Source organism: Podarcis muralis, chromosome 13 (assembly GCF_964188315.1).
Source record: "Podarcis muralis chromosome 13, rPodMur119.hap1.1, whole genome shotgun sequence".
Lineage (NCBI taxonomy): Eukaryota > Metazoa > Chordata > Lepidosauria > Squamata > Lacertidae > Podarcis > Podarcis muralis.
In genome coordinates, this window is record NC_135667.1 from 207344 (window position 1) to 227275 (window position 19932).

A 19932-nucleotide genomic window follows, 5' to 3' on the forward strand; every position below is an offset into this window, starting at 1 on the left:
ACTGGGTTCCCTACAGAGAGTTTTGCAAGTGTCCATCATTATAGTGAGGATTTCTGTACAAGTGGCTAGATGAGATTTTATATTTTCAATATCTTCAGTTAAGAGCACAAGCCATTTGATAACTGATAAATCCTCATCCTCGTTTGTCTCAAGTTGGCAGCAGGAGTCTCTTGATGTTTTAGGGTTTCCCGAAGACATCTCTGCAATTTGTTTTAACATTAGTTCTTCCACTTCTCGGACTTGGGATGGTTCAGGGGAAGCTTGGGATTTAAGTCTCTGTTTTGGGAATACTTCGGTGACTGTACCAATTATGTTTGGATTTACTTTGGGCTTTATTGGCCCTTTGTTGTGGCATTCTTCTACACAATCCTCTCTCTGCACAGCCGGCCCTTCAGTGCAGGAGGGAGAAGTTTCAGTTTCCTGCTGATTCTCACTCGGCTTGACTTTACCCCTATTCTTAAAGGGCTGGGTGCTTTTTGTGTGTGCTCCCTTTCGGGTAGTTCTTTTAGGAAGGGGTCTTAAATCACTCCGATAAAAGCCTGATGTTCTACAGCCACTCCTGGTCGTCACCATTATTTATCTTATAAAGGTCAAGTTGGTAAAAATCTCACCTCGGCTCACCAGCTCCGTCGGGGTCGCAGCAGGGCCCTCCGTGGAACCGCTTCCAAGGTAGGCAGGTAACTAAGACCAATTTGCTGAGCTCCTTTGCTGTGGGAGTCACAGGCTTTCAAGGTTGATGGTGTCGTCTATTGTTCCTTATCTGCAAGGCACTGACTCATCCGGCACATTCTCTACTCACAGCTCAACATTCTTCTGCTCTCAAGCTCCAGGTTAAAAGAAACAGTTATGAATAAGAAAAGTAAAATACTTGGTCTAAAACGAGTTAAAACGAGATAAAATCAATTAAAACTCAGTTAAAATTTGTGGAGCTCTGGAGCTGACTGCCTGGCCTGCCGCCATCTTGCCTCTCCTGGCAGAAAGCCGCTCAAAAACAAGAAGAAGGGGAAAAAAATATCTTAATCTCAGAAGCCAGAACAGCAAGAGGGATCGCTGCACAGTGAAAGCATCAATCCCTCTTGCTGTTCTGGCTTCTGTGATAGCTGCGCAGCCTGCATTCGCTCCATAAGATGCACACACATTTCCCCTTACTTTTTAGGAGGGAAAAGGTGAGTCTTATAGAGCAAAAAATACAGTATATATATATGATAAACCTGCCAGATGTGGATGGAGCTCAACAGAACCACCTACAGCACCTGGGATTCTAACAGGGCACAAGGAACCTGAAATGGAGGGGTATGGATTGTTTTGTCTTTGAAAAATTCCTCCTCCAGTTATGCTTTTTAAAAAAAACCATGATCAGGCTGCTCTAAATTGCCCAGGCCTTCAAAAATGTAGTTTTCAGAGATCTTAGGGAAGTGAAAGTAGATTCTGTCAGGATTTGTGGTTTTTGTTTTTGCTTCTGTCTGTTTTTGGTTGACCAAAGAGACTATGGACCTTGGAAATGGAGCAACAAACAGGTGACTGACAATAGAGATGCAGAAAATTCCATGATTCGGCCAAACAAAATCCATTCAAGAAAAGAGCCAGGCTTTGCATATCTCAGGTTCCCACAAATACGTCCATGAATACCAGTCAACACAGGCAGTGAACCCTGTAGTAAGACCTCATGCCTGACCCTCTTCCGTTCTTCCACTATCACAAGAGTTAATTTTCATTGTCCAATCATTTGGGGCTCCAATTATTTCTGAGGTTCTAATCCATTTCTCTCCCCATTGCAGGTGAGGTTGAATTGGCAATGAAGAACAAGGGAGAACATGACAAAATCCACACAGTAGAGAAACCACATGAATATTTGGAGTGTGGAGAGAGCTCCATCTCCCTTTCCACTTCCTATCAAACAAATCTTATTGGGATGAAACCATATCAGTGTTTGGAATGTGGAAAGAGTTTCACCCGGAAGGAAAGTCTCACTGCCCATCAGAGAATTCATACACTGGAGAAACCATTTCACTGTCAAGAGTGTGGAAAGAGCTTCAGATGGAAGTCAAATCTCACTTCCCATCAAAGAATTCATATGGGGGAGAAACCATTTCAGTGTTTGGATTGTAGAAAGAGCTTTACCCACAAGAAAATTCTCATTTCCCATCTAAGAGTACATACAGGGGAGAAACCCTATCAGTGTTTGGAATGTGGAAATAGCTTTAGTCACAGCGCCTCTCTCAATTTACATCAAAGAATTCATACAGGGCAGAAGCCATATCAGTGCTTAAAATGTGGAAAGAGATTCGGTCGGAGTTCCACACTCGCCAACCATCAAATAACTCATACAGGGGAGAAACCCTATCAGTGCTTGAAATGTGGAAAGAGCTTCACCCAGAAGGAAAGTCTCACTGCTCATCAGAGAATTCATACACTGGAGAAACCATTTCAATGTAAAGAGTGTGGAAGGAACTTCAGTTGGAAGGCAAGTCTCACTGCCCATGAAAGAATTCATACAGGGGAGAAACCATATCAATGTTTGGAATGCGGAAAGAACTTCAGTCATAGCTCCCATCTCGCTTCCCATCAAAGAATTCATACAGGGGAGAAACCATATCAATGTTTGGAATGTGGAAAGAGCTTCAGTCAGAGCTCCCAACTCACTTCCCATCAAAGAATCCATGCAGCGGAGAAACCATATCAGTGCTTGGAATGTGGAAAGAGCTTCAGTCGAAAGGACAATCTCACTTCCCATCAAAGAATCCATACAGGGGAGAAATTGTATCAGTGCTTGGAATGTGGAAAGAGCTTCAGTCACAGCAACCATCTCACTTCCCATCAAAGAATTCATACAGGGGAGAAACCCTATAAATGTCTTGAATGTGGAAAGAGCTTCAGAAAAAGCGTTCATCTCACTTTCCATCAAAGAATTCATACAGGACAGAAACCATATCAGTGCATGGAATGTGGAAAGAGCTTCAGTAGAAAGGACCATCTCACTTGCCATCAAAAAATTCATACAACGGAGAAACCATATCAATGCTTGGAATGTGGAAAGAGCTTCATTAGAAAGGACCATCTCATTTTCCATGAAAGAATTCATACAGGGCAAAAATCCTATCAGTGCTTAGATTGTGGAAAGAGCTTCAGTAGAAAGGACCATCTAACTTCCCATCAAAGAATCCATACAGGGGAGAACCATAACAGTGCTTGGAATGTGGAAAGTGCTTCAGATGGGCAAGCTCACTTTCCATCCAAGAACTCACAGCAGGGAGAATAGTTGAATTGTAGAATCATAGTGTTGGAAGGGACTCTGAGGGTACACTCACATCTATGCGGGTGCAGAAGGACCCACATGCGCACACATGCCAATTCCAGACACCACTGACAGCGATCCAGCCAGACTTTCCCCTCCAGGGGGTACTTGTGAGTGCCTTCAATACTGTATGGGGGGTGGAATCCTGTGCCCTGTGGGTGGGTGTGTCAGCTTGCATTTTTTAGTGCATAAAGTATTGATCTGATGTGTAGAGATCTCTCCTTTTCTTTCCTTTTCTACTTAATTTTAGAGGGTTCTGGAAGCTTCTAGAAGGTTCATGATGTTTGAGTTATACCTTCTGAGAAGCTGAGTACAGCTGATTTAAACCATTTCTCTTATCTCTTTCTGTCAAGGTCATGCTGACTAAAAAAAGAAGGCCAGAAGGAGCTTGAGTTTCTCTTTCTCTTTCTCTCCCTTCTGGTGTGGTGCTCTGTATATTGTGTTAAAGTATAGTCTTCTTGTTTTATTGAAGTTTAAGTTAAGTGTGCTGTAACTGGATTTCTGAATGTATCGGATTTGTGACCATTATGCTCATTTGCCTTCAGTAGCAGTAAAGCTCTGTTGAATGAAATATTAATTGCCTCTGGTCAATTTTTTTGGAATTTTGCAACATTTAAGTTTTTACTCTGCTACCTATACATTGGAATCTACTCTGGATCACTAATGTTTAGCATTTCAATGGCAGGTTGTAGCTGCACTACCTTCTTGCAAGAAGCGTTGGACCAGGCAGTGGGAACCCAGAGGGACTCCTGCTCACCTGAGCCCAAGGCTGCCACGTGTGTGTGGAGGGTGTTGCAGGGGAACCTTTGATCCAGGGCATCCTTCAGGAAGGGCAGGAAGTCCAATACCTGTCCTGCTAGGGGATCTGCCTTCTTTCTACCTGCCCACCTGAGGGAGGCTCACCAGGTGAATTTGTGGATGCTCTGGGTGGGCTGTCTGTGGGGACATTGGGTGGCAGGTGGAAGGTCAAGTCTGTCCTAATTCCCTTAGGACCCAGAAGTCTGGAGGTTGGACTTCTCTGTGTGGCAACAGGTCCCTCCTGTAGGACAGAGGTCAAGGGTCTGCCCCGGATAGGGCCATGAGTTCTGCAGACCCTCCTTGGCCAGAGTGGAGCTGCTACAATGATCTCTCCCCAGAGTGAATCTCCTTGCAGTTCCCAGAAGATTACGCTTCGCCCATAGAGTTCATTGCTTTTCTCCTATCTCCTTCCACTTTAGCTATTTCACGCATTAATTGTTTCATATATGTGGCTCTTTGCTTTCATTCTCTTCTCTTCTGCTCATGCCAGAGCCTGGCTGCTGGATTTGGCCCATTGCCCGTCTAGTCCAGCATCGTCTTCTCACAGGGACTGACCAAATGCCTGTGGGGAATAACACTAGGAGGACCCAAGCGCAAGAGTCCTCTCTTCTCCCGCAGCTTCCATAAACTCGTATTCAGAAGCATCACTGCCTTCAACCGAGGAGGTTGAGGATTGCGTATAGAGTACTTATTGGGATTTGTTTGCACAAAGCTTGCAAGGAAATCACCAGACCCTCCAAGTGCCCCTCTTTTCCAGGGACGTCCCTGATTTAGAGAAGCCATCGTGGTTTCTGATTTGATTCTGGAATATCCCGCTTTCCCTTAGGGTGCCCCTATTTTCATCGGATAAATGTTGGCGGGTATGAGTCACTGGTCTTTTCCCCTGCAAGCTGCTCCTCCTGTTTCTGTTTCCAAACGGGGTGCGAGGATACTCAGCAGCCCAGCTTGTCGGGGTGCAAGTCCCCCGCAGGTCTCTGCTGTCAGCAAAAGAAGGAAGTTCCAGCCAAGGAATGGAGCAAAACAGTGATCAGTAGACCACGGCCTTGATTGTTGCTCAACAGGTCCCCACAAGGAATAAGAACCCCGGAACATAGGTTACACACTCTTATAAGACCTTTCCCCCCTACCCAGAATACATTTCCAGAAGCATTATTGAGTTGTGTATGTGACCTCTCGCTTAGCGGATTATGGAGGAAGGTGATGTCAAAATCCGCCTGCCCTTTTGGAGCAAAATGTAATTGAAATGGGGAGAATTGGTTAAGGCATGAATTTTATATGCTTTTTCAAAGCACTGTTAAATACAAAGAGATACAATTTGACACTTTCTAGCAACAATGTAAGAGGTTTTGGCAATCGAAAACAGAAGAGATACCATTTACCACATTTCTCCTTTATCTACACAGAAGACCGTGCAAAGGCTGAGCTGTTGAGCTGAAGGTTTTGCCGCGTTCCCTGCTGCTGACCTACTTTCCACCCTAGGGGTGACTGTTTGATAATACCCGATTGGCTAGCTTTCAGATTTTAGAGCTCCTCCTTGATTGATCTTCGGTAATTCACAAATATGCAGTTCATTCATATAACACAGGGTTCATTCATAAAGCAGTAACATAATTTCAATATTATATATTGAGCGTATATTTGATCGATTGAACGTACGGGTTTATGGCCAAGGTGTAATGTAGTGCTTCTGCGACTATGGACAAAGGTGGGCTCATCGTCCAGGGGTTTGGAAGGGAGGCGGAAAACTGATATCTAAGATGTGCCCCTCTTTCATTTCCGTAAAACAAGGGAGGAAGCAGTTTAACACGTCAGCCAAGAGCCCCCCCCCCCAAGAAAACTTATCTGACTGTGCGCAACGCACGTGCCTCCTGCTGGGCTCCTGCTCTGGAGAGAAGTGTGAGCTGGGTGCACACGGGTTGCCAAGGGTTAAAAAGAGTTGAGCTGTATTCCTAGAGAGGACAGGAAAATAAAAGTGTCGGGGGGGGGGCAGGTCCTCCCTTCCCCCTCCCTTCCTGCAAGAGGGGGAGGGGGCTGTCGTCTCCTTTGCAAATGCTGCCTCGGCGGTGCCTTCTGCGCGCTGGTGAGTCTCATCTCTCTTCCTCCTCTCTCTTCATTGGGGAGAAGAGGGGTTCCCTGCCCACCCCCACCGAACCCCAAATCAGGGAGCCCAGGGTCCTCCCCCTCCATCTCTGCAAAGCCAGGGCGCGGGCTCGTTCCCAGGAGGTGTGCAGCTACAGACCCATGGATGCCCCCTTGAGCTCACTGGAGAAATAAAGGGGGAGTATAACTATGCCATGACTCAAGAGAGGGATCCCAGCCCATAATCTGGCCGCTGCGTTGTGGGCCCGTTTCCAGCCCGTCTTCCAGGGCATCTCCACAGAGACGGCATTGCAAGGATCCCCTCGGGTCCAGAGCCGGGGAGCTGAGCCCCCCCCCCCCACGGGAGGGCGCCATGTTCAGCTGATCCATCCAGGCAACCCCCCCCCCCCCCCGGAGCCGACTTTCTTTCCTCTACCTGTTCCCAAAATCAAGCGCAGCTGCGTTTCTTGGCCTGGACTTTGGCATCAGCAGTGCTGGTTTATTGGGGGGGGGGGGCGCTTCCCGAAATGGATTAACTGGATGGATTCTAGGCACTGACCTGATGAAAAAAATCATAGCCGAGTTTCTGACCCAGGAACAGAATTTTGGAAGGTAGCTGAATGTAGAAAGTGTGTGTTTTTCTCTGGTGGGAAAATATTATTATTACTGCTGCTACTACTCCTACTCCTGATCCAGGCGTCTGGCTGAACTGTTGGGTCCCTGAATGCGTTGCTTGTGAATACACGTGGTTGTAGTCCACTCATAGGTTGCTTTACATAATGAATATAGGTATAGAAATTCAAGTTGTTGTTATAGCGGTGATGAATGTTTTAACTTGGGAGGGTAATGTTTTATTTGGGGGTGGGTTTGTTTTCAATTGTTTTCAATTGTTTTTGAATGTTGGGTGTTAATTTGGAATCTTAGATTTCTTTTCTATTTGTGGCTTTTGTTGGGGAGTGTATTTCCCCCCCCAGTTTGTATACATTAGTTTTTAAAATTATTTTTAATCTGTATTTTGTTCCTTTTATATTGTAACTGTGTGTTGTGAACCGCCCTAAGACGGAGGGCGGTATACAGATATAATAAATAATAATAACAATTGAAATATTTCTAAATGAAATGAATAAAAAAAAAAGAAAAACTGGTGAAATATTGAAACAAGAGATCACAAATGTGTGGTATGGACCCTCCTCCGTATATAGAAATAGTCTACCAGACATCAGATGCCACAAATAAAAGTTTCTTTGTTTTAAATTACATAATTAAATTATGCTTAAATAAGGAAAAAGATGTTTTCATCAGAAACCCAGGATATATGCACATATGTACTCAGTATATTATAAAACAATCAAGTATATTATTAAAACAATGCTGTTGTGGTGGTCATAATATTTGTACCGCACCCATCTGACTGAGTTGCCCCAACCACTCTGGGTGCCTCCCAACACAATATTATAAACACAATAAAACAGCAGTCATTGAAAACTTCCCGATACAGGGCTGCCTTCAGATATCTTCTAAAAGTTGTGTAGTTCTTTATCTCCTTGACATCTGCTGGGAAGGAAGTTCCCCAGGCAGGGTGCCACTACCAAGAAGGCCCTCTGCCTGCTTCTGTGGGCATTTTGGGGCCTCTCAGCCTCCCACCCGTGCGAGCAGAGTTGCCTTTGCAGCAGAGTCCAAAAACAAAACAAAACTCCACAACCAGGTCAAGCACAGGCAATCTGGATCCCATCCTGACTGAAAGCAAGGTCAGAAAATAATGCAAGCGTAATTCCACTGGGGGTTCACACTAAGTACAACACAGCAAGACGGGGGAAGTAATATCAGGAACATGGAGCCAGAAAGCTCTGCTATTTCCATATAATCTCATACATTATGGCCTTCCAGACCACAAACTAGCCAAAGTCATCATCATCAGCGGAGTTTCAAGGAATGCATACTCATGAGTAGACCCCTTGCTCCTGATCTGCTGAAGGACTCTGGAGCCTGTAGGCAAGGGCTATGTTGTCATTCTGGGACCTGGAGATTGTGGTGCTGACAGCCTGGGCTGTGGTACAGTCCAGCCCTGGTTCCTAGCAAGACTCATCCACACTTGCTCAGAGAACATTTCTCTTCTCCTTACAATGTGTCAATTTTATAGCGATAAAGTGTGTTTGCTTTGTAGGATTTGCTAGCACCTTTAATTCGAACCTACAGAAAATGGCAGAAAAAAGATTCCTTCCGATCTCTTGCAGGAATCCTGAGAGCACAGATGAATGAGCAAGACTCAACTGGCCCTGAAGCAGGAAGAGGCCATGCCATGGAAACTGGAAGCAGTGGGGGATTCTGGGGAAACTCTGTACAGAAGCTCTTGCATGAGGTGGACACTCTTCGCTCAGATGGGCAGAGCCGGCAGTTCAGACATCTCTGCAACCAGGAGGTGAAAGGACCCCAAGAGGTTTGCAGCTGGTTCTACCACTTTGACCATCAGTGGCTGAAGCCAGAAAGGCACACAAAAGCGGAGATGCTGGACCTGGTGATCTTGGAGCAGTTCCTGGCTGTCCTTCCACTGGAGATGGAGAGCTGGGTGAGGGAATGCGGAGCAGAGACCAGTTCCCAGGCAGTGGCCCTGGCCGAAGGTTTCCTCCTGAGTCAGGCAGAGGAGAGGAAGCAGGTGGAGAAGCAGGTGAGAGAAACTTTCCTCTTAATTCTCCCAGGGAACTCTTAACAGGAGGGAGAAGATCCTAAAATACTGTACGAATTGATCATCCTTTTTTAGGAAGTATCCAAGGCATTTTGCCTCTACCATTTTTGTTGTTCTTTCAGGAAAAGGATCTGGTTGCAGAAATGGGCTCCAATTACTCTGAGGCAGAGAGGACTCGGATGGACACCAGAGAGAGTTCACTAGGTAAGGAGGAAGGAGTTTCTTCTCCATTTGGTCTTTCTGTTGCTTTTGAAAGTAATCTGTGAGTTCTTTCAATTTGGGGGGGGAGACATTTGGGCCCAGGAGCCCATAAGAGCACAACAAAGCTATGAAATTGGTACAACTGTCAAAATGTACATCTCAGAGAAGCATGCACTCCTGGCTTCCAACTAATCTTTGTCTCTCAGGTGAAAGAAGAATGCCAACAAGACCTCCTCACCCATCTTTTCCTGGTGGTGGAGAGGAAGCAGCAGCTGTAGAAACAGATCAGGTAGGAGGAAGGAGCCTTGTGGGGAAAGAGGCTCAGGAGTGGGGCAGCCAGGGTCTCTCTGGGAATGAAGAAATCCCTCTCTTCCTCTTTGGTTTCGTCAAAGCTGTCCCAAACAAAAGCTGAAAGTGCCATTCAAGGAGGTCTATCTGCTGAAAATCAGGAACAGCCTCCCCTCCTTTACTAGCCTTCTGTATGTCTGTAGTGTTATTTATCAGCATTTGCAGTTTTATTTATATATTTATAATTGAGTGCAACAATGGGCTTCTAATCAGTTGACATACCATAAAAACAGTGCCCAAGATTCCCCAATGCAACGCCCCCCCAAAAAAGCAGACGGGGTGCGGAGAGAGGAGATCCTTTCATTTGTGACCCTTCCAGACCGATCCAGATTAGACTACAACGAATTGTTGGCAGATTAAACACAATGCAGGATCCCAAAAAACAGTCCAGGCGCAGGAGCTTCATCTAGTATTATTTACTGAAGGGAAATGAGCATAACTATTCACGAATTCACCTCTTTGGGATATTCATAGTACTTAACAATCCATTTGCAATATATATATAAAAAACTCACATCCATGACGAAGGAATTATGGCCTCTGTTTATAGGCAGCATGGCCTTGGGATAGAAAAATAACAGGGCCACCTTCAACCAGCTGTACTCAGCTTCTCTGAAGGAGTAACCCCAAAATCAGGAACCTTCTGCTCATTTCCAGGCAGAATGGAAAAATTGCTGACCAGCTAGTCACTTGCCGCTTGCAGCTTGCAGTAGCTTCTAGGCCAGGGGTCTGCAACCTTTAAGACAAAAAGAGCCACTTGGACCCGTTTCCGAAGAAAGAAAAACTGGGAGCCGCAAAACTCGTCATTATAAAAATAACTTTTTTGTCACTTTTTTATTATTTCTTTGTTTGACCCCTCAGAATTACTCCTCCTCATAGAAATAAACGTTAAATTAACAAGTTACCTTTGTGTGTGTGTGTGTTCTTCACTCCCCTTCAAAACAGTGACCAGCGTACATGCCCCCTTTCAATGCAGTGACCAGCGTACATGCCCCTTACAATGTAGCGGGCAGGCAGGAAGGTGAATTCGGGACGGTGCGTGACTAACGCACGCACCGCCCCCGTGCGACGTCACAGCCAGTACAGCGCCCGCCACAGTGGGGAGTGTCTAGGTGCACAATGCGCCTCCTCCCCTCGCTAGTATCCGCCCCGGAGCCACAGCAAAGGTGTAAAAGAGCCACATGCGGCTCCGGAGCCGCGGGTTGCAGACCCCTGTTCTAGGCTGTGAGACCCAGACAAGTTTCCAGAACCTTCTTGAATCAATAGAATAGGAAAGATCTCTGCATATTACACCAATACTTTCTATACCAAAAATGGCAAGCCATGTCAGTAATACCACCTCCCTCTTACCTATCCACAAGCCTTGAATTCTACCCCAGATCCTTTTTGGCTGGTCCAGTATTTAAGACTTGTTTACCGGTTTGTCATCCAAAAACACTTAGTGGTGCCCAACCCTCAGAGTGCCATCCCTGCAGGGACCAAGTGATACAGCCTAGTGGACCTTTGCTCAGCATTTTTGAGTATCCCCGTTGCAAATAACACAACACAGCAATGAACAGGCAGGAAACACCACCGCAAAGTGTAGTAGATAATCTTTAGACTGCCTTAGAGAAGAACCCTTGTCTTTTTCCTTTCAGGGTCCTCTGTGCTTTGAAGATGTAGCTGTGCATTTCACGGAGGAGGAGTGGGCGTTGTTGGATCCTGACCAGAGAGCTTTGCATAAGGAAGTCATGGAGGAGAATCGTGGGATCATGTCCTCCCTCGGTAAGGCTCCCAGTTGGATGATAATATCTGCTTTGAAATTCCAGAGAGAGAGAGAGAGAGAGAGAGAGAGAGAGAGAGAGAGAGAGAGAGAGATAGCAAACTGAAAAGTCTGCCAGATTTGGATGGAGCTCAACAGAACCACCTACTGCACCTGGTATCCTAGCAGGGCACAGGTCACCTTCAATGGAGGGGTATGGATTGTTTCATCTGTGAAAATTCCTCTTCCAGTTATGCTTTTTAAAACCATGATCAGGCTGCTTTAAAACCAACTGCCCAGGCCTTTATAAATGTACGGTACCTTGGGTTACAGACACCTCAGGTTACATACGCTTCAGGTTACAGACTCCGCTAACCCAGAAATAGTACCTCGGGTTAAGAACTTTCCTTCAGGATGAGAACAGAAATCGTTCTCTGGCGGCGCGGCGGCAGCGGGAGGCCCATTAGCTAAAGTGGTGCTTCAGGTTAAGAACAGTTTCAGGTTAAGAACGGACCTCCAGAACAAGTTAGGTACTTAACCCAAGGTACCACGGTAGTTTTCAGAATTTTTAGGAAAGTGAAAGTAGATTCTGTCAGGATTTGTGGTTTTTGTTTTTGCTTCTGTCTGTTTTTGGTTGACCAAAGAGACCTTGGGCCTTGGAAATGGAGCAACAAAGAGGTGAGTGACAATAGAGATGCAGAAAATTCCATGATTCGGCCAAACAAAATCCATTCAAGAAAAGAGCCAGGTTTTGCACATCTCAGGTTCCCACAAATCAGTCCATGAATGCCAGTCAACACAGGCAGTGAACCCTGTAGTAAGACCTCATGCCTGACCCCCTCCCGTTCTTCCACTATCACAAGAGTAAATTAGCATTGTCCAATCATTTGGGGTTCCAATTATTTCTGAAGTTCTAACCCATTTCTCCATTCATCGCAGGTGGTGATCAATTGGAAATTAAGAACTGGGGAGACCACGACAAAATCCACACAGTAGAGAAACCACATGAATATTTGGAGTGTGGAGAGAGCTCCATCTCCCTTTCCACTTCCTATCAAACAAATCTTATTGGGGTGAAACCATATCAGTGTTTAGAATGTAGAAAGAGATTCACCCGGAAGGAAACTCTCACTGTCCATCAGAGAATTCATACATTAGAGAAACCCTATCAGTGCTTGGAATGTGGAAAGTGCTTCAACAGGAAGTATAGTCTCACTTCCCACCAAAGAATTCATACCGGGGAGAAACGATATCAGTGCTTGGAATGCGGAAAGAGGTTCACCCAGAAGGAAAGCCTCACCTCCCATCAGAGTATTCACACAGGGGAGAAACCATTTCAATGTCAAGAGTGTGGAAAGAGTTTCAGTCGGAAGGAAAGTCTCACTTCCCATCAAATAATTCATACAGGGGAGAAACCCTATCAGTGCTTGGAATGTGGAAAGAGCTTCAACCGGAAGGGAAGTCTCACTGCCCATCAGAGAATTCATACACTGGAGAAACCATTTCAATGTAAAGAGTGTGGAAGGAACTTCAGTTGGAAGGCAAGTCTCACTGCCCATGAAAGAATTCATACAGGGGAGAAACCACATCAGTGCTTGGAATGTGGAAAGAACTTCTCCCGCAAGGAAAGTCTCATTTTCCATCTAATAATTCATACAGGGGAGAAACCCTATCAGTGTTTGGAATGTGGAAAGAGCTTCAGTCAAAGGGGCAATCTCATGTTCCATCAAAGAATCCATACAGGGGAGAAACCCTATGAATGTTTGGAATGTGGCAAGAGCTTCACCCACAAGCAAAGCCTCAATTCCCATCAAAGTATTCATACAGGGGAGAAGCCGTATCAGTGCCTAGAATGTGGAAAGAGATTCGGTCGGAGATCCTACCTCACTTCCCATCAAAGACTTCATACAGGGGAGAAACCATATCAGTGCTTGGAATGTGGAAAGAGCTTCAATCAGACCTCTGGTCTCACATCCCATCAAAGAATTCATACAGGGGAGAAATGTTTTCAATGCTTCAAATGTGGAAAGAGCTTCATTCACAAGGCTAGTCTCACTTCCCATCAAAGAATTCATACAGGGGAGAAACCATATCAATGCTTCGAATGTGGAAAGAACTTCAGAAAAGGTGTCCATCTGACTTTCCATAAAAGAATTCATACAGGGGAAAAACCATATCACTGCTTGGATTGTGGAAAGAGCTTCAGTAGAAAGGACAATCTCACTTCCCATCAAAGAATCCATACAGGGGAGAAATTGTATCACTGCTTGGATTGTGGAAAGAGCTTCAGCAGAAAGGACCATCTCACTTCCCATCAAAGAATTCATATGGGGAGAAACCATAACAGCGCTTGGAATGCAGAAAGAGCTTCAGAGGACCAAGCCCACTTTCCATCCAAGAACTCACAGCAGGGAGAATAGTTGAATTGCAGAATCATAGTGTTGGAAGTGACTATGAGGGTCATCTAGATTAACTCCCTGCAATGCAGGAAGCTCAACTAAAGGTGTTTGGGTTTTTTCAACTGGAGTTCACCAGAACTTTGCTCTGGCACCTCTCAGGTGGGTTGCCATTGCCATTCTCAAAGAACAAGGGACAGTTCGTGGTGTCTTCTGGCACCATTTTTCTAGAAAAATAGCACTGTCTGTGACAGATGGCCATTCAGCCTCTGCTGAAAAACCTCCGATCAAGAACAGTCCAGCAACTTCTGGTGAAGTCTGTTCTGTAGTGAATTAGCTCTTACTGATAGAAAGTTATGCCTACTGTTTAGCTGAAATCTCCTTTCCTGTTACATGAATCAATGGCCTCAGTCCTAACCTCTGCAGCAGGAGAAAACCAGCTTGCTCCATTTTCCATGGCACAACCCTTTTCTCCTACAAGCTGCTCCTCCTGTTTCTGTTTTCAAATGTTAGGGGAAATTCCAGGGTGCGAGGATACTCAGCAGACCAGCTTGTTGGGGTGCAAGTCCCCCACAGGTCTCTGCGGTCAGCAAAAGAAGGAAGTTCTAGCCAAGTAACAAAGAAATACAGCAGTCCGTAGACCACGACCTTTATTGTCGCGCAATAGGTCCCCACAAGGAGTAAGAACCCCGAACATAGGTTACACACTACCCAGAATTCATTTCCAGAAGCATCATTCATACATCACTGATACAACATCATCATCATCATCATCATCATCATTTATTTATAAACCCCCCCCCCCATCTGGCTGGTTTCCCCCAGCCACTCTGGGCAGCTTCCAACAAAAGATTAAAAATACATTAAAACATTGTCATTAAAAACTTCCCTAAACAGGGCTGCCTCTATATGTCTTCTAAAGGTCAGATGGTTGTTTATTTCTTTAACATCTGATGGGAGGGCGTTCCACAGGGAGGGCGCCACTACCGAGAAGGCCCTCTGCCTGGTTCCCTGTAACTTGGCTTCTCGCAGGGAGGGAACCACCAGAAGGCCCTCGGAGCTGGACCTCAGTGTCCGGGCTGAATGATGGGGGTGGCAACGCTCCTTCAGGTATACTGGGCTCCTTCAGGTATCCTTCAGGTATACTGGTATACAAGGAGGGAGGAGAGTTGTGAGGATACCCAAGTTTGTTAAATTGCCCCGCTTATCAGATTAAGTTCCAGACACCAGATTAAGTTCCAGACACCTTAAGTAAATGTAAAAGGACCCCTGACCATTAGGTCCAGTCATGACCGACTCTGGGGTTGCGGCGCTCATCTCGCTTTACTGGCCGAGGGAGCCGGCGTACAGCTTCCGGGTCATGTGGCCAGCATGACTAAGCCGCTTCTGGCGAACCAGAGCAGTGCACGGAAACACCGTTTACCTTCCCGCCAGAGCGGTACCTATTCATCTACTTGCACTTTGATGTGCTTTCAAACTGCTAGGTTGGCAGGAGCAGGGACCGAACAACGGGAGCTCAACCCGCCGTGGGGATTCGAACCTCTGACCTTCTGATCGGCAAGTCCTAGGCTCTTTGGTTTAACCCACAGCGCCACCCACGTCCCTACTGACACCTTAAGTGTTGTTGTTGTTTAGTCGTTTAGTCGTGTCCGACTCTTCGTGACCCCATGGACCAGAGCACGCCAGGCACTCCTGTCTTCCACCGCCTCCCGCAGTTTGGTCAGGCTCATGTTTGTAGCTTCGAGAACACTATCCAACCAGACACCTTAAGTAGCCGCCACCTAAAGAACAATAAAACTATCATTGCATATCCTTGTCTTCTGGCCTTCTCAAGGATGGGAGGGTGGGCTTTGGGAACACCTGGCTTGAACAAACCCATCAGAAGATGTCCATTGTTTCCCTCAAGGGAGGGGTGCTGTGTACATGACTGTATACCTCAGGGATTATGGAGGATGGTGGTGTCCAAATCTGCCTTCCCTTTTGAAGCAAAATGTCATTGAAATGGGGAGAATTGGTTAAGGCATTGATTTTATATGCCTTTTCAAAGGTTAGTACTCCATCAGCACTGTCAAAGACAAAGGAATACAATTTGACGCTTTCTTGCAACAATGTAAGAGGTTCCGGCAATCGAAACCCGAAGAGATACGATTTACCAGCTTTCTCTATTATCGACACAGAAGCTGGTGCTCAGTCAACCGTGCAAAGGCTGATCTGCTGAGCGGCTGAAGGGTTTGCGCCATTCCCTGCTGCTAGGGGGCGCTGTTTGGTAATACCCGATTGGTTAGCTGTCAGAATTCAGAGCTCCCCGCTGGTCGATCTTTGGTAATTCTCAAAATAAAGAGTCCATTCATAAAACACAGGGTTCATTCATCAAGCAGTAACATAAGTTCAGTGTTATATATTTGTGGGATGTGAAAGACATAGCAGTCAAGCACAACATTCCTAGAGTGGACATGCAAGGGGAAGTTTTGTACAAACTTCTTCTGCATGTGACTAGAGATGGGCGTGGCCTTACCTGGCCAGGTAACAAAAGAGCAAGGCAGGGAGCACACTTCCTCTCTTGGACTGTCTTCTCCATCTTGCTTGTATCGAAGAAGCAACAGCTCTTCAGCTAGAAACGACCTATTTCCTTCCAGCCCACAGAGCACCCCGTATGGGATAGTTCCTCTTGTATATATTTTGTAACCTAAGTCTGCCTTCAGGGATGCGATTGTGAACTGATGATACTGTGAGTAAACTTGTTTTTACTGACTTTAAATAAGATTGTCGTGTCTATTCTTTTTAAGAGGGACAAAAGGGAATTACCAGAAATCCTATATTTAGAAGCTCAAACGAGCTGGCAACAAGTTAACCGCTGTGCGTTTAAAGGGGGAATGTTTAAACTCTGCTAAGTTATTGAACTTGCTAAGGCAAGTTAGGAAGGATATTATTAAACAATATATGCTCTTCTGCCTCCCTGAACATTCCGACAATATGGATCGATTGAACGTGCTGGTTTACGGCCATGGTTAATGCAGTGCTTCTGCTACAGATAGGTAGCCGTGTTGGTCTGCCATAGTCAAAACAAAACAAAATTCCTTCCAGTAGCACCTTAAAGACCAACTAAGTTAGTTCTTGGTATGAGCTTTCGTGTGCATGCACACTTCTTCAGATACACTGAAACAGAAGTTGCCAGTGCTTCTGCAACTATGAACGAAGGTGGCTGGGCTCATCGTCCAGGGGTTTGGGAAGGAGGCGGAAAACTGCTCTCTAAGAGGTGCCCCCCTTCATTTCCGTAACACGAGGGAGGGAGGGAGGGAGCAGATTAGAACCGCCCACCCCCCGAAAACTTCTCTGACTGCGCAGCGCACACGGCTTCTCCTGGGCTTCGCCTTCTGGAGGCGAAAAGGCAGAGAAGGAGAGAAGGGTGAGCTGGGTGCACACGGGTTGCCAAGGGTTAAAAAGAGTTGAGCTGTATTCCTAGAGAGGACAGGAAAATAAAAGTGTCGCGGGGGGGGGCAGGTCCTCCCTTCCCCCTCCCTTCCTGCAAGAGGGGGAGGGGGCTGTCGTCTCCTTTGCAAATGCTGCCTCGGCGGTGCCTTCTGCGCGCTGGTGAGTCTCCTCTCTCTTCCCCCGGAGGGGCATTGGGGAGAAGAGGGGTTCCCTGCCCACCCCACAGACCCCCAAATCAGGGAGCCCAGGGTCCTCCCCCTCCATCTCTACAAAGCCAGGGCGGGGGCTCGTTCCCAGGAGGTGTGCAGCTACAGACCCATGGATGCCCCCTTGAGCTCATTGGAGAAATAAAGGAGGGTAGAACTATGCCATAAAGGGATCCCAGCCCATAATCTGGTCGCGGGATTGTGGGCCCGTTTCCAGCTCGTCTTCCAGGGCTTCTCCGCAGAGAGGGCATTGCAAGGATCCCCTCAGGTCTAGAGCCGGGAAGCTGAGCGCCCCCCCTCCCCCGAGGGCGCCGTGTTCAGCTGATCCATCCAGGCAACCCCCCACCCACCCCCACGGAGCCGACTTTCTTTCCTCTACCTGCTCCTTAAATCAAGCGCAGCTGCGTTTCTTGGCCTGGACGTTGGCATCAGCAGTGCTGGTTAATTGGGGGGGGGGCGCTTCCCGAAATGGATTAACTGGATGGATTCTAGGCACTGACCAGATGAAAAGATCATAGCCGAGTTTCTGACGCAGGAACAGAATATTGGAAGGTAGCTGAATGTAGAAAGTGTGTGTTTTTCTCTGGTGGGAAAATATTTGTAATAGGAAATGATAATATTATTGTTATTATGATTATTACTACTCCTGCTTCAGGCATCTGGCTGAACTATTTGGCCCCTGAATGTGTATTTTGTAAATGCACATGGTTTTAGTCCACTCATACGTTGCTTTATATAATGAATAGGTGCCTAGAAATTCCAGTTATTGTTGTAGCAGTGATGGAGTTTTAACTTGGGTGGGTGCTGTTTTATTTGGGAGAGGGTTTATTTTAAATTGCTTTTGAATGTTGGATGTTAATTTGGATTTTTGGATTTCTTTTGTAAAAAGAGTTTTCTTCTGATCTCTTGCAGGCTTCCTGAGAGGTCAGATGGATGAGAGAGACTCAACTGGCCCTGAAGGAGGAAGAGGCCATGCCATGGAAACTGGGAGCAGTGGGAGATTATGGGAAAACTCAGTGCAGAAGCTCCTGGGAGAGGAGGACACCCTTCGCTCAGAGGCGCAGAGCCAGCAGTTCAGGCGGTTCTGCTGCCAGGAGGCCAAAGGACCCCGAGAAGTTTGCAGCCAACTCTACCACTTTTGCCACCAGTGGCTGAAGCCAGAAAGGCACACGAAAGCTGAGATGCTGGACCTGGTGATCTTGGAGCAGTTCCTGGCTGTCCTTCCAGCAGAGATGGAGAGCTGGGTGAGGGAATGCGGAGCAGAGACCAGTTCCCAGGCAGTGGCCCTGGCCGAAGGTTTCCTCCTGAGTCAGGCAGAGGAGAGGAAGCAGGTGAGAGAGACTTTCCTCTGGATGCTCCCAAGGGGCTCCAAACAGGAGGGAGCGCATCCTAAAAACCTATACTAATTGCTCATCCTTTGGGGGGGGGGAGCATCCAAGAAATGACATGAGATACCCCTAAAGATTTTGCCTCTCCCGTTCCTTCTCTAGCCTTTCTCTCCATTCTCTCCAGTTTTGAATCCTTGTTGCTCTTTCAGGAAAAGGATCTGGTTGCAGAAATGGGCTCCAATTACTCTGAGGCAGAGAGGACTCCGTTGGACACCACAGATAGTTCACTAGGTAAGGAGGAAGGAGTTTCTTCTCCGTTTGGTCATTCTGTTGCTTTTGAAAGTAATCTGCGAGTTCTTTTGATTTTGGGGGGAAGACATTTGGGCCCAAGAGCCCAGAAGAGCACAACAAAACTGTGAAATTTGTACAACCGTCGAAATGTACATTTCAGAGAAGCATGCACTCCTGGCTTCCAACTAACCTTTGTCTCTCAGGTGAAAGAAGAATGCCGGCAAGTCATCCTCACCCGTCTTTTCCTGGTGGTGGAGAGGAATCAGCAGCTGTAGAAGCAGATCAGGTAGGAGGAAGGAGCCTTGTGGGGAAAGAGGCTCAGGAGTGGGGCAGCCAGGGTGTCTCTGGGAATGAAGAAATCCCTCTCTTCCTCTTTGGTTTCGTCAAAGCTGTCCCAAACAAAGGCTGAAAGTGCCATTCAGTAAGGTCTATCTGCTGAAAATCAGGAACAGCCTCATCTCCTTAACTAGCCTTCTGTATGTTGCTAGTATTATTTATCAATACTTGCAGTTTTATTTATATATTTATGATTGAGTGCTCCGATGGGCTTCTAAGCAGTTGACATATCATAGAAACAGTGGCCAAGATTCCCCAACACCCACTGCCCCCCCAAAAACCGACCATGGGGTGAAGAGTGAGGACGTCCTTTCATTTTTGCCTCCATATGGCCCGTTAATTTGACTTTTGGTCATTGTGAGGTTCCCCCACCCCAAAACAGAGCATGGGGAAAGTACAGAGTGGATCCTCATCCCCAGCCTTTCCCCAAAACAGGGTCCCAGTGCCATTTCAGAGACAGGGACCTTGACTTACCTCCATTTTGTCAATGGGGAACCCCATAGCCAACAAGCCCAACTGGGGCCATAACACTGATCATGGATCCTAGTGCCTGAAGATTATTAAGAAAACCATCCTAGATGCCATCAAACCTGCCAGTCAGCAGTGTAATGTCGTAAACCGTCATACAAGGACTACACAGATGAACATCCATCTGAATACTACGTCCGTCTGGTAGCCACCATAAAACATAGGCAGGGATTTATCTGGAAAACCTCCCAATATGAAGGGTGTTATAAATGGGTTCTTTAAGGACAAATCCATGTTTGACATCAGGAATGCCCTAAACCCGCGTATTGG

The 19932-nt window shown here is 46.5% G+C and overlaps 1 protein-coding gene across 11 annotated transcripts in view; it reads left to right on the forward strand.

Annotated features, from left to right (window-relative positions):
- LOC114582713 (uncharacterized) overlaps nt 1-19932 on the forward strand; it is a 120194-nt gene that overhangs the window by 38369 nt on the left and 61893 nt on the right. Inside the window, exons 1-4 of one of the 11 annotated variants that reach the window (XM_077917865.1) lie at nt 6042-6173; nt 8407-8837; nt 8978-9059; nt 19002-19084. The exons of 2 other annotated variants lie outside the window; for them this stretch is intronic. In XM_077917865.1, coding sequence (XP_077773991.1) covers nt 6143-6173; nt 8407-8837; nt 8978-9059; nt 19002-19084 — 627 coding nt within the window. In that variant the 5' untranslated portion in view covers nt 6042-6142. Of the gene's footprint in view, nt 1-6041; nt 6174-8406; nt 8838-8977; nt 9060-13571; nt 16270-16884; nt 16948-17018; nt 17133-17584; nt 17742-18091; nt 18511-18716; nt 18799-19001; nt 19085-19932 lie in introns of those variants that run through there. 8 more of the 11 variants (XM_077917867.1, XM_077917870.1, XM_077917866.1 and 5 more) reach the window with 8 other exon arrangements.